General features: G+C 40.7%; 1 protein-coding gene across 11 annotated transcripts in view; it reads left to right on the forward strand.

Annotated features, from left to right (window-relative positions):
- The window catches only part of CDC42BPA (CDC42 binding protein kinase alpha), a 182,350-nt gene that overhangs the window by 77,087 nt on the left and 86,104 nt on the right, over positions 1-19,159 (forward strand). For all 11 annotated transcript variants that reach the window (XM_084868837.1, XM_084868828.1, XM_084868829.1 and 8 more), the window contains exons 6-9: positions 120-213; positions 10,286-10,486; positions 14,623-14,871; positions 17,859-17,938. In XM_084868837.1, coding sequence (XP_084724963.1) covers positions 120-213; positions 10,286-10,486; positions 14,623-14,871; positions 17,859-17,938 — 624 coding nt within the window. The remainder of the gene's footprint in view (positions 1-119; positions 214-10,285; positions 10,487-14,622; positions 14,872-17,858; positions 17,939-19,159) is intronic.

A 19,159-nucleotide genomic window follows, 5' to 3' on the forward strand; every position in this document is an offset into this window, starting at 1 on the left:
GTAGATGTTCTTAGAGTACTAATTATAAAAGAAGTTAGGATTTTTAGACAAAAAATGATCTTACCAAGTATCTAATTATGCTTATTCTTCCAAAGTAAAAATGGGATGTATTTTTTCAGAGACATCAAACCTGATAATATATTGATGGATATGAATGGACATATTCGGTTAGCAGATTTTGGCTCTTGTCTGAAACTGATGGAAGATGGAACGGTAAGGAAAGATAATCTTTAAATTATTTTACCCACAAACATTTCCCTTGCTACATGTCTTCTTTATCTGCTTAGAAACCATTTATAACAATACAAGCACAGTATGCAAATCGATTGAACAGCCTAACGGTAGAACAACTGTCCAGACGACCACGCTATGACACGCACTGGCACCAGACCAGCCAAGGCGGGTGCAATGCGATTGGTCGGGGGCCCCACAATTGCTCTGCAGAGGGAGGCCCAGGTCACCAGTGGGCAGGGCAATCATGGGGGCTTCACGATGGCCCCACAGAAGGAGGCCCAGGCCACCCTCTGAAGGGGGATCGATAGGCCGGTTCCATGATCAATTAATTGCCCTGCAGAGGGAAGTGCAAGCCACTGGCCAGCGGGGCGATCAATTATGCGTATGTGTGTGGGAGGGTGGGGCGGGAGACTCCATGATAGCCCCAAAGAGGGAGGCCCAGGCCATTCTGTGCAGGGTGATTGATTGGGGGGCTCCATGATCGATTGCCCCAAAAAGGGAGGCCCAGGTTACCGGCCAGTGGCACTGAGGTGAGTGGGTGGGGCCTGATGGATCACCGGCCTCTGAAACTGCGAGAGGGCGCAGGCCGGGCTGAGGGCCCCTCCTCACCAGAGTGCACGAATTTCATGCACCGGGGCCTCTAGTCTATTTATATTATCACTTATCTATCTATCCACCCACCCATCCATCCTTCTATGCTTCACCTTCTTCCCCAAAGGTATTTAGGTATACTTATTCATTTTACAAGTAGGGCTTGTCTATAAAATCATATGCCATTTAAACTGTTTATATTAATGATCTGAAGATGGTTCCAGTATGCTTCTATGAGACCCTGTTTTTCCTTCTCTAGCTGACCTGGTTATTATTGTACTTGAGATATTTTTACATTTCCAGATAGGCAAAGAAAATAAATCCTACATGGAGAAAGGAAATGCAGCTTCTTTGCTTTCATTATATTTTTTTAATCTTTATTTTTCTGGTCGATTTTTCTGAGGGACAATGTTCAGAAATGAAAGCTTTTACCAGGAAGTCCTCGATGTTGATTTAGTTTCGTGTTACCATTTGCCTTAGTTCTGCTAACTCGGGCCTCCGTTGTTTTCTTTCCTCTTTTAAAATTTATATGCTCCAAGTTTATTCTCTTGTTTGATTTGGTTTTTGTTTTTACTTCAGTTTCCTGGATATACACCAGAAGTCCAAATATATATCCTTTTAATTGACAGAAATGTTTTTAGAGAGCAGTTTAGTAAAATACACTTTAAAGACCATGAAAATGTCATATTATTCTAGACTAGTCATTTGACTTCTAAAAATTTATCCTAAGGAGGTAACTTAAAAAAAAAAAAAAATCCTCACCCAAGGATAGGTTTATTGATTTGAGAGAAAGAGGAATGGAGAGGTAGGAAGGGAGGGAAGTAGAGAGGGACACCCGTTAGTTGCCTCCCATATGCGTCCCACCCTGGCATTGAACCTGAAACCTAGGTATGTGCTCAGACCAAGATGAGCCTGCAGCCTCTTGGTGCACCATTTGCTTTTCCATATGATTGTCAGGTTATATTATCGGTTCATATCCATAGTATCCATACATACAAATACCCTTTCACAAACACAAGCTTGTAGACTTGCATTGAATTTAGATATTTAAATATCCAGAGATTTTTCTGGAAATTTATGTCTATAACATGGAATTTTACTATCCATGAATATTGCATCTCCATTGCTTTAGGTTTTCTTTTATGTCTGTTAATTAAGTTTTAAAATAACATCCACTGTGAATCCATTACCTTTGAGTAATGTTAAGTTCTTAAGGCATCTTGTGGATTTTTTGAGGGGAGGGGCATTAATATATATAACCCTTCGAAATTTGTTGTTGGATAGCTTGTTGTTGTTCTGTAGGACCACAATTGATTTTTGTAGGTGTATCTTGAAGCTATCAATCTTGCTAGGTATTTTTATTAGTTCAAAATAATTTGTAGATTTTTTCTAGATTTTCTACGTAGACATTACCTAATCCACAAATTATGGTGAGCTTTGGCTTTTGTTCTTTCCAATCTTTATGTATGCTGTTTTCTTCCCTTACCATGCAGTCAATGACCGTCAGCACAGTATTAAATAGGTGTGGAACAGGGAGCTTCTTTGCCTTGTCCCTGACTTTAATGGTGTTTTTCCTGTAGTTTCAAATTCATTGTGATGTTTGCTGTAAGCATTCTATTGGGTTAAGGAAATTTCTATTTCTGATTACTGTGAGTTTGTTGCTAGGGTTGTTAATTGTTATAATCAAATGATTTTTCTGCATCCACTGAGGTGATGTAAGGATATTTTTTCTTCAACCTATTAATCTGACGAATGACATAAATTGTCCAAGTTAAATCATTAATTCTTCGCCGTAACCGGTTTGGCTCAGTGGATAGAGCATCGGCCTGTGGACTGAAAAGGTCCCAGGTTCGATTCCGGTCAAGGGCATGTACCTTGGTTGCAGGCACATCCCCAGTAGGGGGTGTGCAAGAGGCAACTGATCGATGATTCTCTCTCATCGATGTTTCTAACTGTCTATCCCTCTCTCTTCCTCTCTGTAAAAAAATCAATAAAATATATATTAAAAAAAAAAAAGAGAGAGAGATTCTCTCTTTGTCTTTTGCCCTTGGCATTTTATTTATGATGTGTCTTGGTGTGGTCCTCTTTGGATTCCTTTTGTTTGGGGTTCTCTTTGCTTTCTGAACTTGTAAGTCTATTTCTTTCACCAGGTGGGGGAAGTTTTCTGTCATTATTTCTTCAAATAGGTTTTCAGTGTCTTACTCTCTCTAGCACCCCAATAATTCAGTTATTATTACGCTTTAAGTTGTCCCAGAGGCTCCTTACACTATCTTCATATTGTTGGATTCTTTTTTCTTTTTCCTTTACCAATTGGATGTTTTTTGCTTCTTCGTATTTCAAATCTTTGACTTGATTTTTGTGATCCTCTAGTCTTCTGCTGGATCTCTGTATATTATTCTTTATTTCAGTCAGTGTATGCTTAATTTCTAGTTAGTCTTTTTTCATATCTCGAGGCTCTCACTAAATTTATCAGTGATTTCTAGAAAAATCTTATAACTATGGTTTTGAACTCTATATCCAATAGTTTGCTTTCCTCCATTTCTTTCATTTGTGACCTGTTTCTTTGTCTCCACATTTTGGCCGCTTCCCTGAGTTGCTAGAGTGGCCTTGTGTGCTAGGTGTCCTATAGGGCCCAGTGGCTCAGCCTCCCCAGTTACCTGAGGTGCACCCCTTTGTGGGCTGTGTGCACAGTCCTGTTGTAGTTAAGCCTTGGTTGTTGTTAGTATCACTGGGAGGAATTGGCCTCAAGGCCAATTGGCTGTGAGGATCAGCTGTATCTACGATGGGAGAACTTTTGTACTGGAGACACCCCTTATGAGACAAGACTTGCTTCAGTGGGGCTTTGGTGCTCTGCCCTCTGAGTGAGTCCCTTATGGATCTGAGGAGTTGTAATCTGAAAGGTCCCACACTCTGATCTCTGGGTACACTGGCTCTTAGATCTTTAAGGAGGTGCTAATTTAGCTTCTGCCTGAGGCCACCCAGCAGGAGCTATGGAGAGATCTGTAGATTCCTCTTCTTTGTTTGGGTTTTGGAGGTGCCCAGATGAGGCCCAGCTATGAAGCAATGAAAGCTGCTATGGGCCTTGGGCCTTCTTTTGGATGTTCTGGGTCTCTCTGACCCACCTGCAGTTTATTAGGTAATTATAGATTGCAAAGGGCCAGGCCATTCATATACAAAAGCCTCTGTGCTCAGCTGGGGTGGGGCGGGGTCTCAGGGAATTAACAGGGTGGAGCAAACAGCTATGGCTGATTCTCAGCCCTGCCCTAAGAGGCCCCCAGGTCTCAGTGTCCCTTGGTAATTGCTGCAAGCACCTCTGAGAGAAAGCCGCCCTCGAGTTTCACCTGATGCCAGACAGTCCGGTTTCTCCCAGTATGAATCTAGGTCCCCAGAGCCTTGCCCGGAACTGGAGTTCAGAGCAGACGGGAGCTTGTGTCTCCTTCCCGATTGAAAAAGCCAGCTGTGTCCTCAGTTTCCAGCCCTTTCCGTGCATGCGCCTCCGTACGTCTGCACTCTGCAGCTCCTCTGAGTCTCAGTGTGCTTTTCTCTTTCCTTCTAGTTGTAGAATTTCCACTCAGCCTACCTTTTGTGGTTCTGGATGATGTCTGTTTTGTCTTTCAGTTGTAGTTTTGAAGTGGTTGTGCAAGGCAGCAATTTCAGGTATTTATGCCAACATCTTGGTTCTCCAGTATTACAAGTTTATTGAAAAGAAAATGTTTTTTTTCTAATTTTGGGTCAAGGATTTTATATATGTCCATAAGATTAAAATTGTTAACGGGTTCAAATATTTTATATTCTTTTTTTTTTTTAAATATATTTTATTGATTTTTTTTACAGAGAGGAGAGGAGAGGGATAGAGAGCTAGAAACATCAATGAGAGAGAAACATCGACCAACTGCCTCCTGCACACCCCCCACTGGAGATGTGCCCGCAACCAATGTACATGCCCTTGACCGGAATCGAACCTGGGACCTTTCAGTCCACAGACCAACGCTCTATCCACTGAGCCAAACTGGTTTTGGCCAAATATTTTATATTCTTACCAGTTTTATTTCTCTCTATATGATGTTGTTATTAATTTTCCCTGTAATCATCAATATCTTCACAACTCTTTTGTAGTTGTGTTGTTACTTAGAATTGTTATTACAGGGTGATTTTTATGTAAGTTAATAAATTTAAAAAACTTTTTTAATGATTTTCTTAAAATCCGTTTTTAGTTATATTAATACTAGGAGCCTGGTACACGAAGATTCGTGCAAAGGGGGTGGATCCCTCGGCCCGACCTGTACCCTTTCCAATCTGGGAGACCTCAGGGGAGCCCTCTCCAATCCGGGAGTTTCTGTCTGTGTTTGCAATCATATGAGCGAATTGTCTGAGACCCAACCCAGTTTGGTTTGTTGCTCACAGAATAATACAGGCTTTTTTTCTTTTTTCTTTCTTTTTTTCTTTGCTTCATTGGTGAAAATTTCCTGGAAGTTTTAGGATATCTTCCCTTTAATTTTTCCTAGACACGGATTTTACTTATGTCTCTCACCTTTGCTTTCCCTCCATTCCCAGCCCAACAGTAACTTGCTCTAGGCTCACTTTGCTCTAGTGTCTAGATCTGTCTGCCACCAGAACTACTACTCCCAGAATTCCTGGTGCTCCCCACGCTACGGGTTTCCCCTTCCTGCTCTGTCTCCATCCCACAGCCTCCTGCTCTGCCAAATCCTCCAAACCACCAGCTCTCTCTCTCTCTGCTCTCTGTCTGGCGGCTTGGAGAACCACATTCCCCAAGCTGCTCCACTCTCTGCTGGCTCTCCCGCTCTGCTCTCTGCCCTGTGCTTGTGTATGCAAATTAACCTGCCATCTTTGTTGGGTTAATTTGCATGTTCACTCCTGATTGGCTGGTGAGTGTAGTGGTGGTAGGGTCAATTTACATGTCTCTCTTTTATTATATAGGATACTTTCTTAACTTTATTTTGTTTAACACCTACCTTGTGGACCTTTTCTGTCCCTTCTTAATATTTTAGTGTCCTTATGTTTAGATGCATCCATTTAAAACAGATTATTGCTGATTTAAAAGAAAAAAAAAAGTTACTTGGCTCTGGCCAGATACCTATGTTGGTTGGATCATTGTCCTATATACCCAAAGATTGTGGGTTCAGTTACCGGTCAGGGTACATACCCAGGTGCAGGTTCAATCCCAGGTCAGGGCGTGTATGGGAGACAACCAGTCAATGTTTCTCTTATCAATGTTTCTCTCTAATATCAATGTTTTCTCTTCCTCTCCCATCCTCTCTCTAAAATAAATTTTAAAAAGCATATCCTCAGGTGAGGATTAAAAAATAATGTTGATTTTGGTTTTATTTGTCATGTAGTGTGATAGTGCTATCTTTTAATAGGTGAATTTCGTCTATGAATTCTGTGATTGTAGGTGTATTTATTTCTACTAGTACCTTTTATTGTGCTAGTTACTCTAGGTTTTGCTTGCTTTTTTGTTTACATACATGCTTGTTTTGTTTTGTTTTTCCCTCTTTCCTGCCTTGTAGGGGTCCTCAAACTTTTTAAAGTGGGGGCCAGATCACGGTCCCTCAGAGAGCTGGAGGGCCGGACTATATGAACTACTAATTCCTACTGTAACACCTCGGCTGCGCTCACTGCCCAAAAAACCTGGCAGGCCGGATCAGACTCCTCTGCGGGCCGCAGTTTGAAGACCCCTGTTCTATTGGCTTGGTCAAATTTAGTTTTGCTTTTATTTTTTGTTACTTCTTTGGAGTTATACATTCTATTTCAAATATTTTAATGTTTATCTTAAATTTTTTTAATCTATAATTTACCTAAAATCTATTTAGTGTTAATGTTTCCTACCATATTCCTAATTAAAACAAGAAACTTAGTGTATTTTATACGATACAAAAATAAGCTCAGAATGGATCAAAGACCTGAATGTTAGAGCTAAAACTAACATTAGAAGGAAACACTTAGGGGAAGCTTGTCACATTGGATTGGGCATTGATTTCTTGGATGTGATACCACACAACAGGCAACTAAAGAAAAAAGAGATACATAGACATCAGTAAAAATTTTGTGCATTAAAAGACTGTCAGCTTAGTGAAAAGGAAACTTTGAATGGGAGAAAATAATTTTTCAGGGACCCCAGGAAACCTACCAATTGGAATGTCTGCCCCCTGGTAGTCAGTGCATGTCATAGCGACTGGTTGGCCAGTTGAATGTCTGTCTCTGGTGGTCAGTGCATGTCATAGTGAGTGGTTGAGCGGCTTTAGCATATCCTTGGCATATTACACTTTAATTGGTTGAATGGCTGACTGGACACTTAGCATATTAGGTTTTTATTATATAGGTTAGCCAAGGAATGTAAGTAACTCAGGTATCCATTAAAAGATAAATAAATTAAAAATGGGTACAGTTTCAGTTTTGAACAATGAACAGTTCTAGAAATGGATGTTGGTGATAAGTGCACAACAGTGTAAACATACTTAATGCCACTGAACTGTACACCGGAACTGAACCTGGAACCCCTCAGGTTATGATGGTAAGTTTTATGTTATGAGTATTTTACCGCAATTAAAAATAATAATTAAAAAGTAAATAAAGATGTGTGTAAAAAAATAAATATTAGGCCACTTCGATCCTAATTGCACCCTTTGTGACAGCTTCTTGTTTCACCTCCTTTCAGTGTTCAAGTAGTCTCCTCCTCTGCCACCTCCTTTTCCTTCTGCTGCTCCTCCGCTTCCTCCCGTCCTCCTCTCCCTACCCCCTCCTCCTCCTCCTCTTCATTCCCACCTTTTCCTCCTCATTACTAATAACTTGTTCACAATTTTGCTAATTGTAAAAGTTACAAAGTTTACTAATATCTTTGTTCACCATTGCTTCTAGTATCACAGCTTCCATCTGGGTTAAATTATTTTACGAAGTGTGTTCTTTAGTGCTGCTGTTCATCTGCAAGGGTCTGCATGTGGCAGTGCACTCAGTCTGTGTCAAATGTCTTCATCTAACCCTCGTTCTTGTATCACAATGTACGGAGATAGATAGGGAATATAATTTTTGCAATTATTTTGTCTCATCACTTTGAAGAAACAGTTCCATGTTCTTCTGACTACTACGTTAATATTAATAATTCAGCTGTCAGTTTCATTCTCATTCCTTGCTAGGTAATCTTTCTTTATTCTTTAATATTTTTAATCTTTTAGCTTTTAGTACTCTGTAGTTTTTAACAACAGTGTATATAGTGTATTTGGTTTTATTTATATTTTCATATCTTTCACATATTTACTTATTTGTTATTTTAATGACTTTTATTTCTAGAACTTCTATTTGATTTGATTTTTTCATCATTTTATTCTTATGCTTTTGATTAAAAAATAAAATGCCAGCCGAAACCAGTTTGGCTCAATGGATAGAGCGTCGGCCTGTGGACTGAGGGGTCCCAGGTTCAGTTCCGGTCAAGAGCATGTGCCTTGGTTGCGGGCAAATCCCTGGTGGGGGGTGTGCAGGAGGCAGCTGATCGATGATTCTTTCTCATCGATGTTTCTAACTCTCTATCCCTTTCTCTTCCTCTCTGTAAAAAAATCAATAAAATATATTTAATAAATAAATAAATAAATAAAATGCCATAAACTTAAAAATAGTTCAGGAAGTGGAACTGATACTTGTCAGGAGTTTAGGCTGTATTGTTCAGATTTCTGACTGCTGCCTGTAAGGGGATATTGACTCACCGAGTTTATGTGATTGGGCTGGCAGCTCCCTTCGGGGGGCTTTCACGAGTGAGAATTCTGTGTGACCCCTTGTGAGCATGCGCCTCCAAGGAGCTTTAAGGTGGTTATGCCAGGCCTCCCGGGGCACCTGATACGGTGCCAGGAGTTTTGCCCGTTTGTTGGCTGAGAATTTGTGGACCACAGAAGCTCCGGGAACCAGAATGCCAGGCGGTGGGACATGGGACATGTGACATGGGGCATGGGACATGGGACATAAGGTGTAGATTTCTTTTCTCTGCTGAGGGGCAGGGTTTTGAAATTCAGCTTTTTGTTTGCAGCATACACTCTAGGGTAAAGATGACATGGGTACTCTCACTAAAACCTCATGCGTGCTCAAGGCCTTTCCTTTGTCCTCACGCTAAAATCCAGTAACTATGGAAACCAACAGTCCCAACCCCACTCCCGCTTCAATGCTTACCCCCCCCCCCCCCAGGTCTCTGCCATTTCCTCATTACTGGCCCCAAAGAGTTCTTTTGTAAAACGCTCATGTATATGTTTACTTTAAAAGCTTGTTACATTTTATCTAGTATTTTTAAGAGTTTGGAACAGACGAGTTTTCAAATTGCTTAATCTCAGTATTGCCAAAGATAGTCTATTCTAATGGTTACTAAGGCTGGTGATTTAGTCCAGGAAATTCAGAATATTAACCAGAATTCTGCCTTGAGGATGTTTATTTTTTGGTATGTTCTTTTAAATCATATAAGGAACCAATTTTCTTTTAATTGAAAGCTTCTTACAAAATCATTCCCAAGATCATTTTTAGCTATCACTTTCTAATTTACATCAAACTTTCCTTAATTATATGTCCAACTATTTTTCTCTATCGGAACTTTATTTTTTGAAGGGTATATTTTTTCTTTTATATAATTTTTTAAATTATTAAGTAGTTTACAGGACATCATTTTAATTTATTTCCTTAGGTTTCCATTAAGTTATTTAAAATGATCTCCAGGTTACACATAAGTATCAGGGTTTTTTTTGAGCAGTTTTTCCCCATAACTAATTGTAAACATTTTTTTATATATACATGTTAGGCAAATTTTCAATAATAAAAATATTCTAACAATATCTGATGGAACAAAGGCAGGTAGACATAAGTATATATGAATCAATTATGAACTTCTTCCAATGCAAAAAAAAATACCAGTTTTTTATTTTTTTATTTTTATTTTTATTTTATTTTTAAATATATTTTATTGATTTTGTACAGAGAGGAAGGGAGAGAGATAGAGAGTCAGAAACATCAATGAGAGAGAGTCATCGACCAGCTGCCTCTTGCACACCCCCCACTGGGGATATGCCCGCAACCAAGGTACATGCCCTTGACCGGAATCGAACCTGGGACCCTTCAGTCCCCAAGCCGACGCTCTATCCACTGAGCCAAACCGGTTTCGGCAAAAAATACTAGTTTTTTAAAAAAAAGAATGTTTGAAACTAAATATTGAATTTTCTGGCTGTGGTTTTTATCCTGTATTGTTACCCTAAATGTGTCAATTCAGTAACAGCTGTAATAAAGGCTCGATAGTATTATTAAATCTGAAGAACTATTAGTATGAAGATTATGTAAAATTTAAATTATATGTATAAGGAAACTAAATTCAGGTAATGACAAAATTAAAGTTTTGAGATACTGTAAGCACATGTGTAGTACTTTTTAATGATTTGTTCCCAGTATAGCAGATTGCTAACAGTGTGGATTTCCTCAGGTGCAGTCCTCTGTGGCTGTGGGCACTCCAGACTACATCTCTCCCGAAATCCTCCAAGCCATGGAAGATGGGAAAGGCAGATACGGCCCCGAGTGTGACTGGTGGTCGCTGGGAGTCTGTATGTACGAAATGCTTTATGGAGAAACACCGTTTTATGCAGAATCTCTGGTGGAGACATACGGAAAAATCATGAATCACAAAGTTAGTATACTTCGCTGTTTTTCAAATTGATGTAAATAGTATATATATATATATATATATATATATATATATATAATAAATTTAATGTAGATATTAAGAAGGTAATAAGTAGGAAATTAAATGGTTTCTAGTAGAATAACAAAAATCTTAAGATATTTTTTAATCATTACTACTACAGTGATAAATGAAATGCAAATTAAAATAAGAATGAGATACTTTCCCCCCTGTCAAATTGATAAAGATTAAAAGAAAAATTGTACTTCGTACTATAAATAACCCAGTGAGATGGACATTATTTTGTCAATTATATTTTTATTGATTTCAGAGAGGAAGGGACAGGGAGAGAGAGATAGAAACATCCATGATGAGAAAGAATCATTGATAGGCTGCCTCCTGCATGCCCCCTACTGGGGATCAAGTCCACAACCCTGCATGTCACCTGACCAGGAATTGAACTGTGACTTTCTGGTTCATATGTCGGAGCTCAGCCACTGAGCCGTGCTGGCTGGGCTAGATGGACATTATTGATAGGAATATAAATTGATGTAACCTTTCCGTCAAGAAGTTTATAAGTATGCATCTAGAGTCTTTAAAAATAGTTGGGACTTTTTTTTTTTAAATCTTTATCATTGAAAGTATTGCATATGTCCCTTTCTCCCCCCCCCCCATTGACCCACTACAGCCTGTCCCCACCTCCCTTCTCCCCCTCCCCCGTCCCTGCCCCCGGCTTTCACCACCCTATTGTCTGTGTTCATGGGTTAAGATAAAAGGTCTTTGGTTGATTAAATGTTGGAAACTTTTGAGCAACTTCAGCTGCAGTAACCTGCCCTCAGGAAATCTTCAGTAGAATAAAGGTGTATGTGCCAAAATGCCTGTTCTAGTATTATTTATGATCACAAAATATTGAAAATAATCCAGATGCACAGCAGGAGTGAATTAATAAAACTTTAATCCCCTTAATACCAAGTTAAATGGAAATAGATTGTTCATAATAAAAAATAAAAAAAAGGAAGGTTTTGAGTGCTCGCTTCGGCAGCACATATACTAAAAAAAAAGGAAGGTTTTGATTGATCGGTCTCAGAAAATTGTGAACAATTGCAAAAAACTTGGATTGTGATTAGGAGTATTCCATAAGGAGCATGATAATCTATTCTTTTTTTTTTTTAAAATAAATCTTTATTGTTCATATTATTACAAATGTTCCTCTTCCCCCCCCCCCCTCCACCAGGTTTCCACCCCACCCTCCGCCCCTTCCCCACCCCTCATTGTCCTCATCCATAGGTGCACAGTTTATGTTCAGTCTCTTCCCACATCCCCCTCTCCCCTTCTCCCCAAGAATCATCAGTTCACTCCCCTTCCATACCTCTGATTCTATTATATTCAACAGTTACTATTGTTCATCAGTTTTTTGTTTTGTTTTTTTGGTTTTTAGATTCACTTGTTGATAGTTACGTATTTGTTGTTCATAGTTTTTATCTTTATTTACTTTCTCTTCCGAAAGAACCCCCTTCAGCAATGGTTTGGTGGTGATGAACTCCGTTAGCTTTTTTTTTTATTGGTGAAGCTCTTTATCTGGCCTTCGATTCTGAGTGATAGCTTTCCTGGGTAGATTATCTTTGGCTGTAGGTTCTTACTATTCATCACCTTGAATATTTTTTGCCATTCCCGTCTGGCCTGCATGGTTTCTGTTGAGAAATAAGCTGACAATCGTATAGGTGCTCCTTTATAGATAACTACCTGCTTTGCTCTTGCTGCTTTTACAATAATATTCTCTCTTTGTCTTTTGCTCTTGGAATTTTAATTATGATTTGTCTTGGTGTGGTCCTCTTTGGATTCCTTTTGTTTGGAGTTCTGTGTGCTTCCTGGACTTGTAAGTCTAATTCTTTCACCAGGTGGGGGAAATTTTCTGTCACTATTTCTTTCAGTATGTTTTCGATATCTTGCTCTCATCTTCTGGGACCCCCATAATTCTGATGTTGGTTCGCTTGAAGTTGTCCCAGAGGTTTCTTACATTATCTTCAACTTTCTGGATTCTCTTGCCTTCTTGCTTCTGTGGAGGAGTGTCTTCTGGCTCTTTATGTTCCAAATCTTTGACTTGATTCTTGCGATATTCCATTCTGTTTTTAGGACTCTATAGTATCTTTTATTTCAGACAATGTATTCTTTATTTCTCATTGATCCCTTATTATTTCTTGTTGATTCCTTATTATTTCTAGTTGATCTCTTTTCATATCCTCATAGGTCTTATCGATCTTTTCTAGGAAATTCTTGAAAAACCTTATAAGCGTGGTTTTGAACTCTATATCCAGTCGCTTTTTGTCCTCCATTTCTTTTGTTTGTGATCTATTTCCTTGTCTCGGCATTTTCGCAGCTTCTCTGAAATGGTAGCCTTAAAAGTCTGTGTTCTGCTTGGATGGGGCGGAGCCTACAGCCTGGTCAACCACGTCAGCCACGCCCTATGCGGCTCCTGAGTCTCAGTGTTTCTCAGGGTCCTTCGGTACTCGCTGCAAGCACCTCTGAGAGTGAGGTGCCCTCGAGTTTCACCTGCTACCAAACAGTCTAGTCTCTCCCCCAATGAGCCTGGAACTGGGATTCAGTTCAGTTGGAAGAGGGGTTCAGAATAGTCTGAAGCTTTTGTCTCCTTCCCACCAGGGTATTCCCTCGGCACAGCTAACCGACCCTTCTCTGCGGGCAATGTGCCTGCCTCTGGGGGCTCTGCCTTTCGCCGCTCCCCCGGGGTTTCCGCCTTACAGCCCAGTCTCCCTCTGTATGAGCCTGGGTCCCCGGGGTCTGGCCTAGAGCTGGGGTTCAGAGCAGTCGGAACTGGGGCTCAGCACAGTCCGGAGCTTTTGTCTCCTTCCCGCTAGGGCAATCTGGCAGCAGAGTAAACAGTCTGTCCTCTGCGCGCAGTGTGCGAGCCTCTGGGGGCTCTGTCTTTCGCCGCTCCCCTGGGATTCCGCCTCACAGCCCAGGCTCCCTCTGTATGAGCCTGGGTCCCCAGGGTCTGGTCTAGAACTGGGGTTCAGCACTGTCGGGTCTGGGGTTTGGCACAGTCTGGAGCTTTTATCTCCTTCCCGCTAGGGAACGCCATCCAGGCACTCGGCCGCCCCTTCCTCTCCGGCTCTGTCCTCTCCGCGCACCGTGTCTTTGTACCTTAAGCTTTTACAGCTCCTCTGATTTTCCTTCTGGTCTTCTCTTTCCTTCTTGTTGTAGAATTTCCAGTCAGTCGACTTTCCTGTAGTTCTGGGGAATGTCCATTTTATATTTTAGTTACATTTTATTGAAATTGTTGTGTGCGGCTGCGGTTAGGTGTTTACCTGTGCAGCCATCTTGGATCCTCAAAATCGATAATCTATTCTTTTTACTTGGTTCTACAGATGCATTTGTGGTTCGTTGCTTCACATGCATATAAATCAGTTTTATAGAATTCATGCTCTTCTACCTGGTTGCAGAGATACTCTGGTAAATAGTGATGAGTTGAAAGATAGTGAATAGCTACAGAGTTGCAGAAAGCAGTAAAGCATTTCAGAGAGCGTCATTGTGCTGTAACATGTCTGTTAGGAACACAGACGCTGGAGTCAGGGCGGTTTCAGTTCCAATCCCAGCTCTTCCATTTACTAGCGTTTGGCCTCGCGCGAATTGCTTGAGTCCTGTGCCCTTGTCTCCTCTTCGGTAAAAATTAGGAGAATAGTGGCACTTACCTTAGAGGGTTGCTGTGAGGGTTAAATGAATAAAGCACTTTGAATAGTGTCAAGTACATATTTCATTTTCAAAAATATTTGTTATTATTAATCATTAGTATGTGACTTTTATGAACCATTTGTACTCTTGAAATATCCAGGCAGATTCTATTTTTAATGAGTTCTCTTGATTCTGACAGCAGTTTAAGGTATTTTGGCATTTAATTTATTCTTACTACAGTGCATGTATGACTTAGTCACATATGAAATTCAAATTGTTTAGGAAGACATTCTTTTCTCATTTATTTCTGTATTTTCTTCAGTATCTGTACTTTGTGTCAGTGTACTCTTATAGATATTCTGAAAAGAAAATATATTTTCAAGAAAATAAATGTTAACCTACTTACAGTTAGCTAGATGGTGATTCAGAATGTGTTTCTATCACTCTCTATTTAGGAGCGGTTTCAGTTTCCGCCTCAGCTGACGGATGTGTCTGAGAACGCCAAGGATCTCATTCGAAGGCTCATTTGTAGCAGAGAACATCGACTCGGTCAAAACGGAATAGAAGACTTTAAGAAACACCCATTTTTCAGCGGCATCGATTGGGACAATATTCAGAACTGCGAAGCACCTTATATTCCAGAAGTCAGCAGCCCAACAGACACATCGAACTTCGATGTGGACGATGACTGTTTGAAGAATTCTGTGAGTAGGACGCTGTGAAGATCGGTCCCCGTTTCTTTTTAACGTGGCTATGAAGCAGTTCATGGACCAGCTTATAAGTGACCAGTCAGACAGTGTGGCTTCTAGCATTTATTCACAAATTCAAAGAGTGTACGGAGGCCAACCTAGTTATTCATGACTAGGAGCAAAATTAAAATGCAAAGTTTACTTCTTAGATTAGTTATGTCCTTACATTTCCTAAGAAAAGGACAAATTAGATGCTTAAAAAAGTGGACTTCGTGATGGCAAATCTCTCCTTAAAATCACTATTAAATTAGATAAAATTGGTAAAGATAACCATGTCAAGGCTTGACAAATTAATCCAAGGTAAATACATTGAGAAGCACCTGTTCATGAAAACCGCTGAACCTGGTTAAAAACAGCTGCTCCCTTCCCCCAGCTCGGGTGGGGCAGGCGAGCTGCTAGCTTGCAGCTCCTTGTAAACCAGCAGCTTTGCTGCCGAGGGGGCGCCTGGATTGGGAACCTCAGTACCCAGGCCCAGTGGTGTTGCCACTCGAAACGGCAGACTTGGTGGGAAGTGAATGGGTAAGGGAAATCTACAGCCTTCCCATCCTGAGGTGGTAGCCCTGTTTGAAGCTCCTGGCAGCCCAGCAGGTTAGCCAATATCCCACCCTCTTTAGCTGTGGGAAGTACTGAAACTGGCCAGCACAGCTTCTCAGCCTCTGCCCTAAACCCCACTGTTTTATCAAAGTAGAATTTGTAAAACTAAGAACATAAAATTTTTATTTTTTTGCCTTTTTAGCCTTTTTAATTTGACTTTTTAAATTCAATTATTTTTTATGATTTTAATTCTGCACTAAGAATTTTTTTTTAAATATATTTTATTGATTTCTTACAGAGAGGAAGGGAGAGAGATAGAGAGCTAGAAACGTCGATGAGAGAGAAACATCGACCAGCTGCCTCTTGCACACCCCCTACTGGGGATGTGCCCGCAACCAACGTACATGCCCTTGACCAGAATCGAACCTGGGACCTTTCAGTTCGCAGACCGATGCTCTACCACTGAGCCAAACCGGTTTCGGCTGCACTAAGAATTTTTATATTAATTTTCTATCACTTTTCACTGTTCAGTAAGTACCATATTCAGGGCAGATACTGTGTGACTTCACTTATATGTGGAATCTAGTGAACAAAATAAACAAACAAACAAAATAGAAACAGACTCATAGATACAGAGAACAGACTGACAGCTGTTGGGGGTGGGGGAATATTGGGGAGCTGGGTGAAAAGGTGAAGGGAATCCTATCTAATAAAAGAGTAATGTGCAGATTGACCATCCCTCCAACACACAAGATGGCTGCCCCCATGTGGACACAAGATGGCCAGCAGGGGAGGGGAGTTGAGAGGGACCAGGTCTGCAAGGGAGGGCAGTTGGAGGATTAACCCTGCAGGGGAGGGCAGTTAAGGGTGACCAGGTCGGCAGAGGAGGGAAGTTGGGGGCAAACAGTCTGGCAGGGGAGCAGTTAAACATCTATCAGGCTGGCATGGGAGTGATTAGGGGGTAATCAGGCTGGCAGGCAGAAGTGGTTAGGGGCAATCAGGAAGGCAGGCAGGTGAGAATTTGGGAGCCAGAAGACCTGGATTGGGCAATCAGACATCCCTCTAGGGGTCCCAGATTGGAGAGGGTGCATGCTGGGCTGCGGGACATCCCCCACCACCACCATGCATGAATTTCGTGCACTTGGCCTCTAGTAATAATAATAATAATAATAATAATAATAATCGAACTCAGACAACAATATGGTCATTATCAGAGGTGGAAAGGGGGGTAAAGGGATAGAGGAGGTAATGGGAGCATCAGTGATGATAGAAGACTCAACTTGGGGTAGTGAGCACACAACACCATATACAGATGATGTATTATAGACCTGTACACCTGAAGCCTATATAACTTCATTAACCAATGTCACCTCAATAAATTCAGTAAAAAAAAGAATCTCTCTTATACTTTCCTCTCTGAATCTCACAAAAAAAGAATTAGACTTTTCCACATCAGTGCTCTTTTATAGGAATTATATTTACTGCTAACAGAATTTGTGAATCATTCCTAATTAAATCAGTTCTGATTACGTAGAGTAGTTACATTCAGTAACACTCTAATAATGAATGTTGAACCATTGCCCCTAAGGAAAATAGGGTTAGGATCCTGTGAGCCTGTGGTCAAGACATGTTTGTCAACCGATAAATACATAACCTTGTTTTATCTGTGTTTCTACTTCAAGATCCCTTATTTAGTAGAAATTGTTGGTTGATTAACACTGGACTCACTGCCAACAGCTCTGTGACTCAGGCTGAAGGAAGCTTATCTCACACAGCATTTGGTGAGACACATCACACAGCCTTTTTGCTTAGGAACAAACGATGGCACTTGAGTACTATGGGGGCCAGTTTAACAGCAAAAGCATCCACAAAAGGCACAAAAATGAAAAGCCCGGGGCATTTAGACCCTGCAGAGAACACTTTACAGTCTGAGAGACGAAGGAAGAAGATGAGCATCCGGTGTTCAGTCCCCGCTGGGAATGTGTGTGTGGGGAACCTGGGCTCATGTGCTATGGACATGTCCGTCAAAGCAGCCGCCGCCAACCGGAGGCCCTCGGACTGACCGCTGGTGATCTGTGAGGTCCGGAAAGTTGGCGACCACTGTGCTAAATTTAGTTCTGCGACTATCAATTGGGTTACAGATAAATCTAGTGATCAGGCAAGTTTGCAAATATGGACTACCTGAAAAATTACTCAATATCAGACTTTTCATCTTTATTTTCATTTTATTAGAATTTTACAATAGCAATGTTTATGGTCTAAATATTATATCACCTAAATATCTGTTCCAAACTTTTCAGTGGTTCTAAATTGGACAGTCCCATATCACCGATTGACAGTGAATATGTACAGTCCAGCCCACAGGCCGTGGTTGTTTATTTCTTACCAGATGTTTTTATCCCCTGTAGGAGACGATGCCCCCACCGACACACACCGCGTTTTCTGGCCACCATCTGCCATTCGTTGGTTTTACCTATACAAGTAGCTGGTAAGTTTGAAAAGTTAACACAATTTGGACAAATTAACATGAATTGATTAAAAATGTATAATGTATAAAACAACTTTGTAAATCAAAAATTTTAAAAATGGTGAAGCTACTACTGGAATAAGTTAGATATTTCAAAAGGAATAGAACATAGAAGAATCATAACTCATTTTGGAGGAGAAAGAATAGAACAGTTAGCCCAGAATCTAACTATTAACAATGGGGCAGGAATTAGAGGGGTCCCCTTGCTATTGAATACATTTTCTCTACGTGTCAAGAATCTGCACTTTCAACTCATTAATCCTAGCCATTTTTTCACTGACCCTCCTTCCACCCATACCTTCTTTTTACTCCTTACTCAGTTTAAATTTCAAGGACAATAACTATCATCAGCCCTTATAAGTGCTCCCTCAATTCTTTAACTATCCCATTTTGTTAGGCTAGTTTTGCTAAGTTGACATTCATTATCACAATTCAACTTTCTGCCTGTACCTGTGCAGTCAGTGTCTAGAAAAAAAATCTGTGACCATTCTCACTGGTGTCACTTTAAGATCATGATTACCAACCTCCAGTTGCATGGCAACCTCCCTTCTTACTGCATGCCACATGTGCCGTATTACCCCAAGTAGCCCTCTTCCACCCTCTTGCTGTCTGTTTCATGTTGCAGATGTTCCTCTAAAACCTCTGTCACCCGCACTCTGCACTGGCGATCTCTCTGCTCTTTGACTAAGAGGTTGAAGCAGACAGTCGATGACTTCCATAGCTCCCGTCATGTTTGCCACCTGCACATCTCTGCACCCATGTATCCTTCTTTCTGGGCAGGAACTGAGTCCGTCCGTCCCATCTTGTCTTCACTAGTGCTTTGCTTGCTGTTACAGGTTTTTCCCTTTCTGTGTCATTGGTATAGCAGATCATTCACATGAGCCCACAGACATGCCGGTTTTTTCTCCCACCTCAAAGCACAGTGTGAAGTCTCTCTTCTTACCACTTTCTTCGCCCTGCGACCAACCTTCCTCAGCTCCACATTATAGCAAAGTTACGTCCAGCTGCTGTCGTATCTTGTGATTTTTTCCTCATTCTATTCTTTCTGACACCACCCCAGTCAACTCTGTACTCATCACTTCATGTGAGCTGCTTTTATCCATGTCACCACTGACCTCCATGTTGCTAAATTGAATGATCATTTTTTTAAAAAAATATGGTTTTTTTGACTTTTAGAGGAAG

Source organism: Pipistrellus hanaki (assembly GCF_964339955.1).
Source record: "Pipistrellus hanaki genome assembly, chromosome: 20".
NCBI lineage: Eukaryota > Metazoa > Chordata > Mammalia > Chiroptera > Vespertilionidae > Pipistrellus > Pipistrellus hanaki.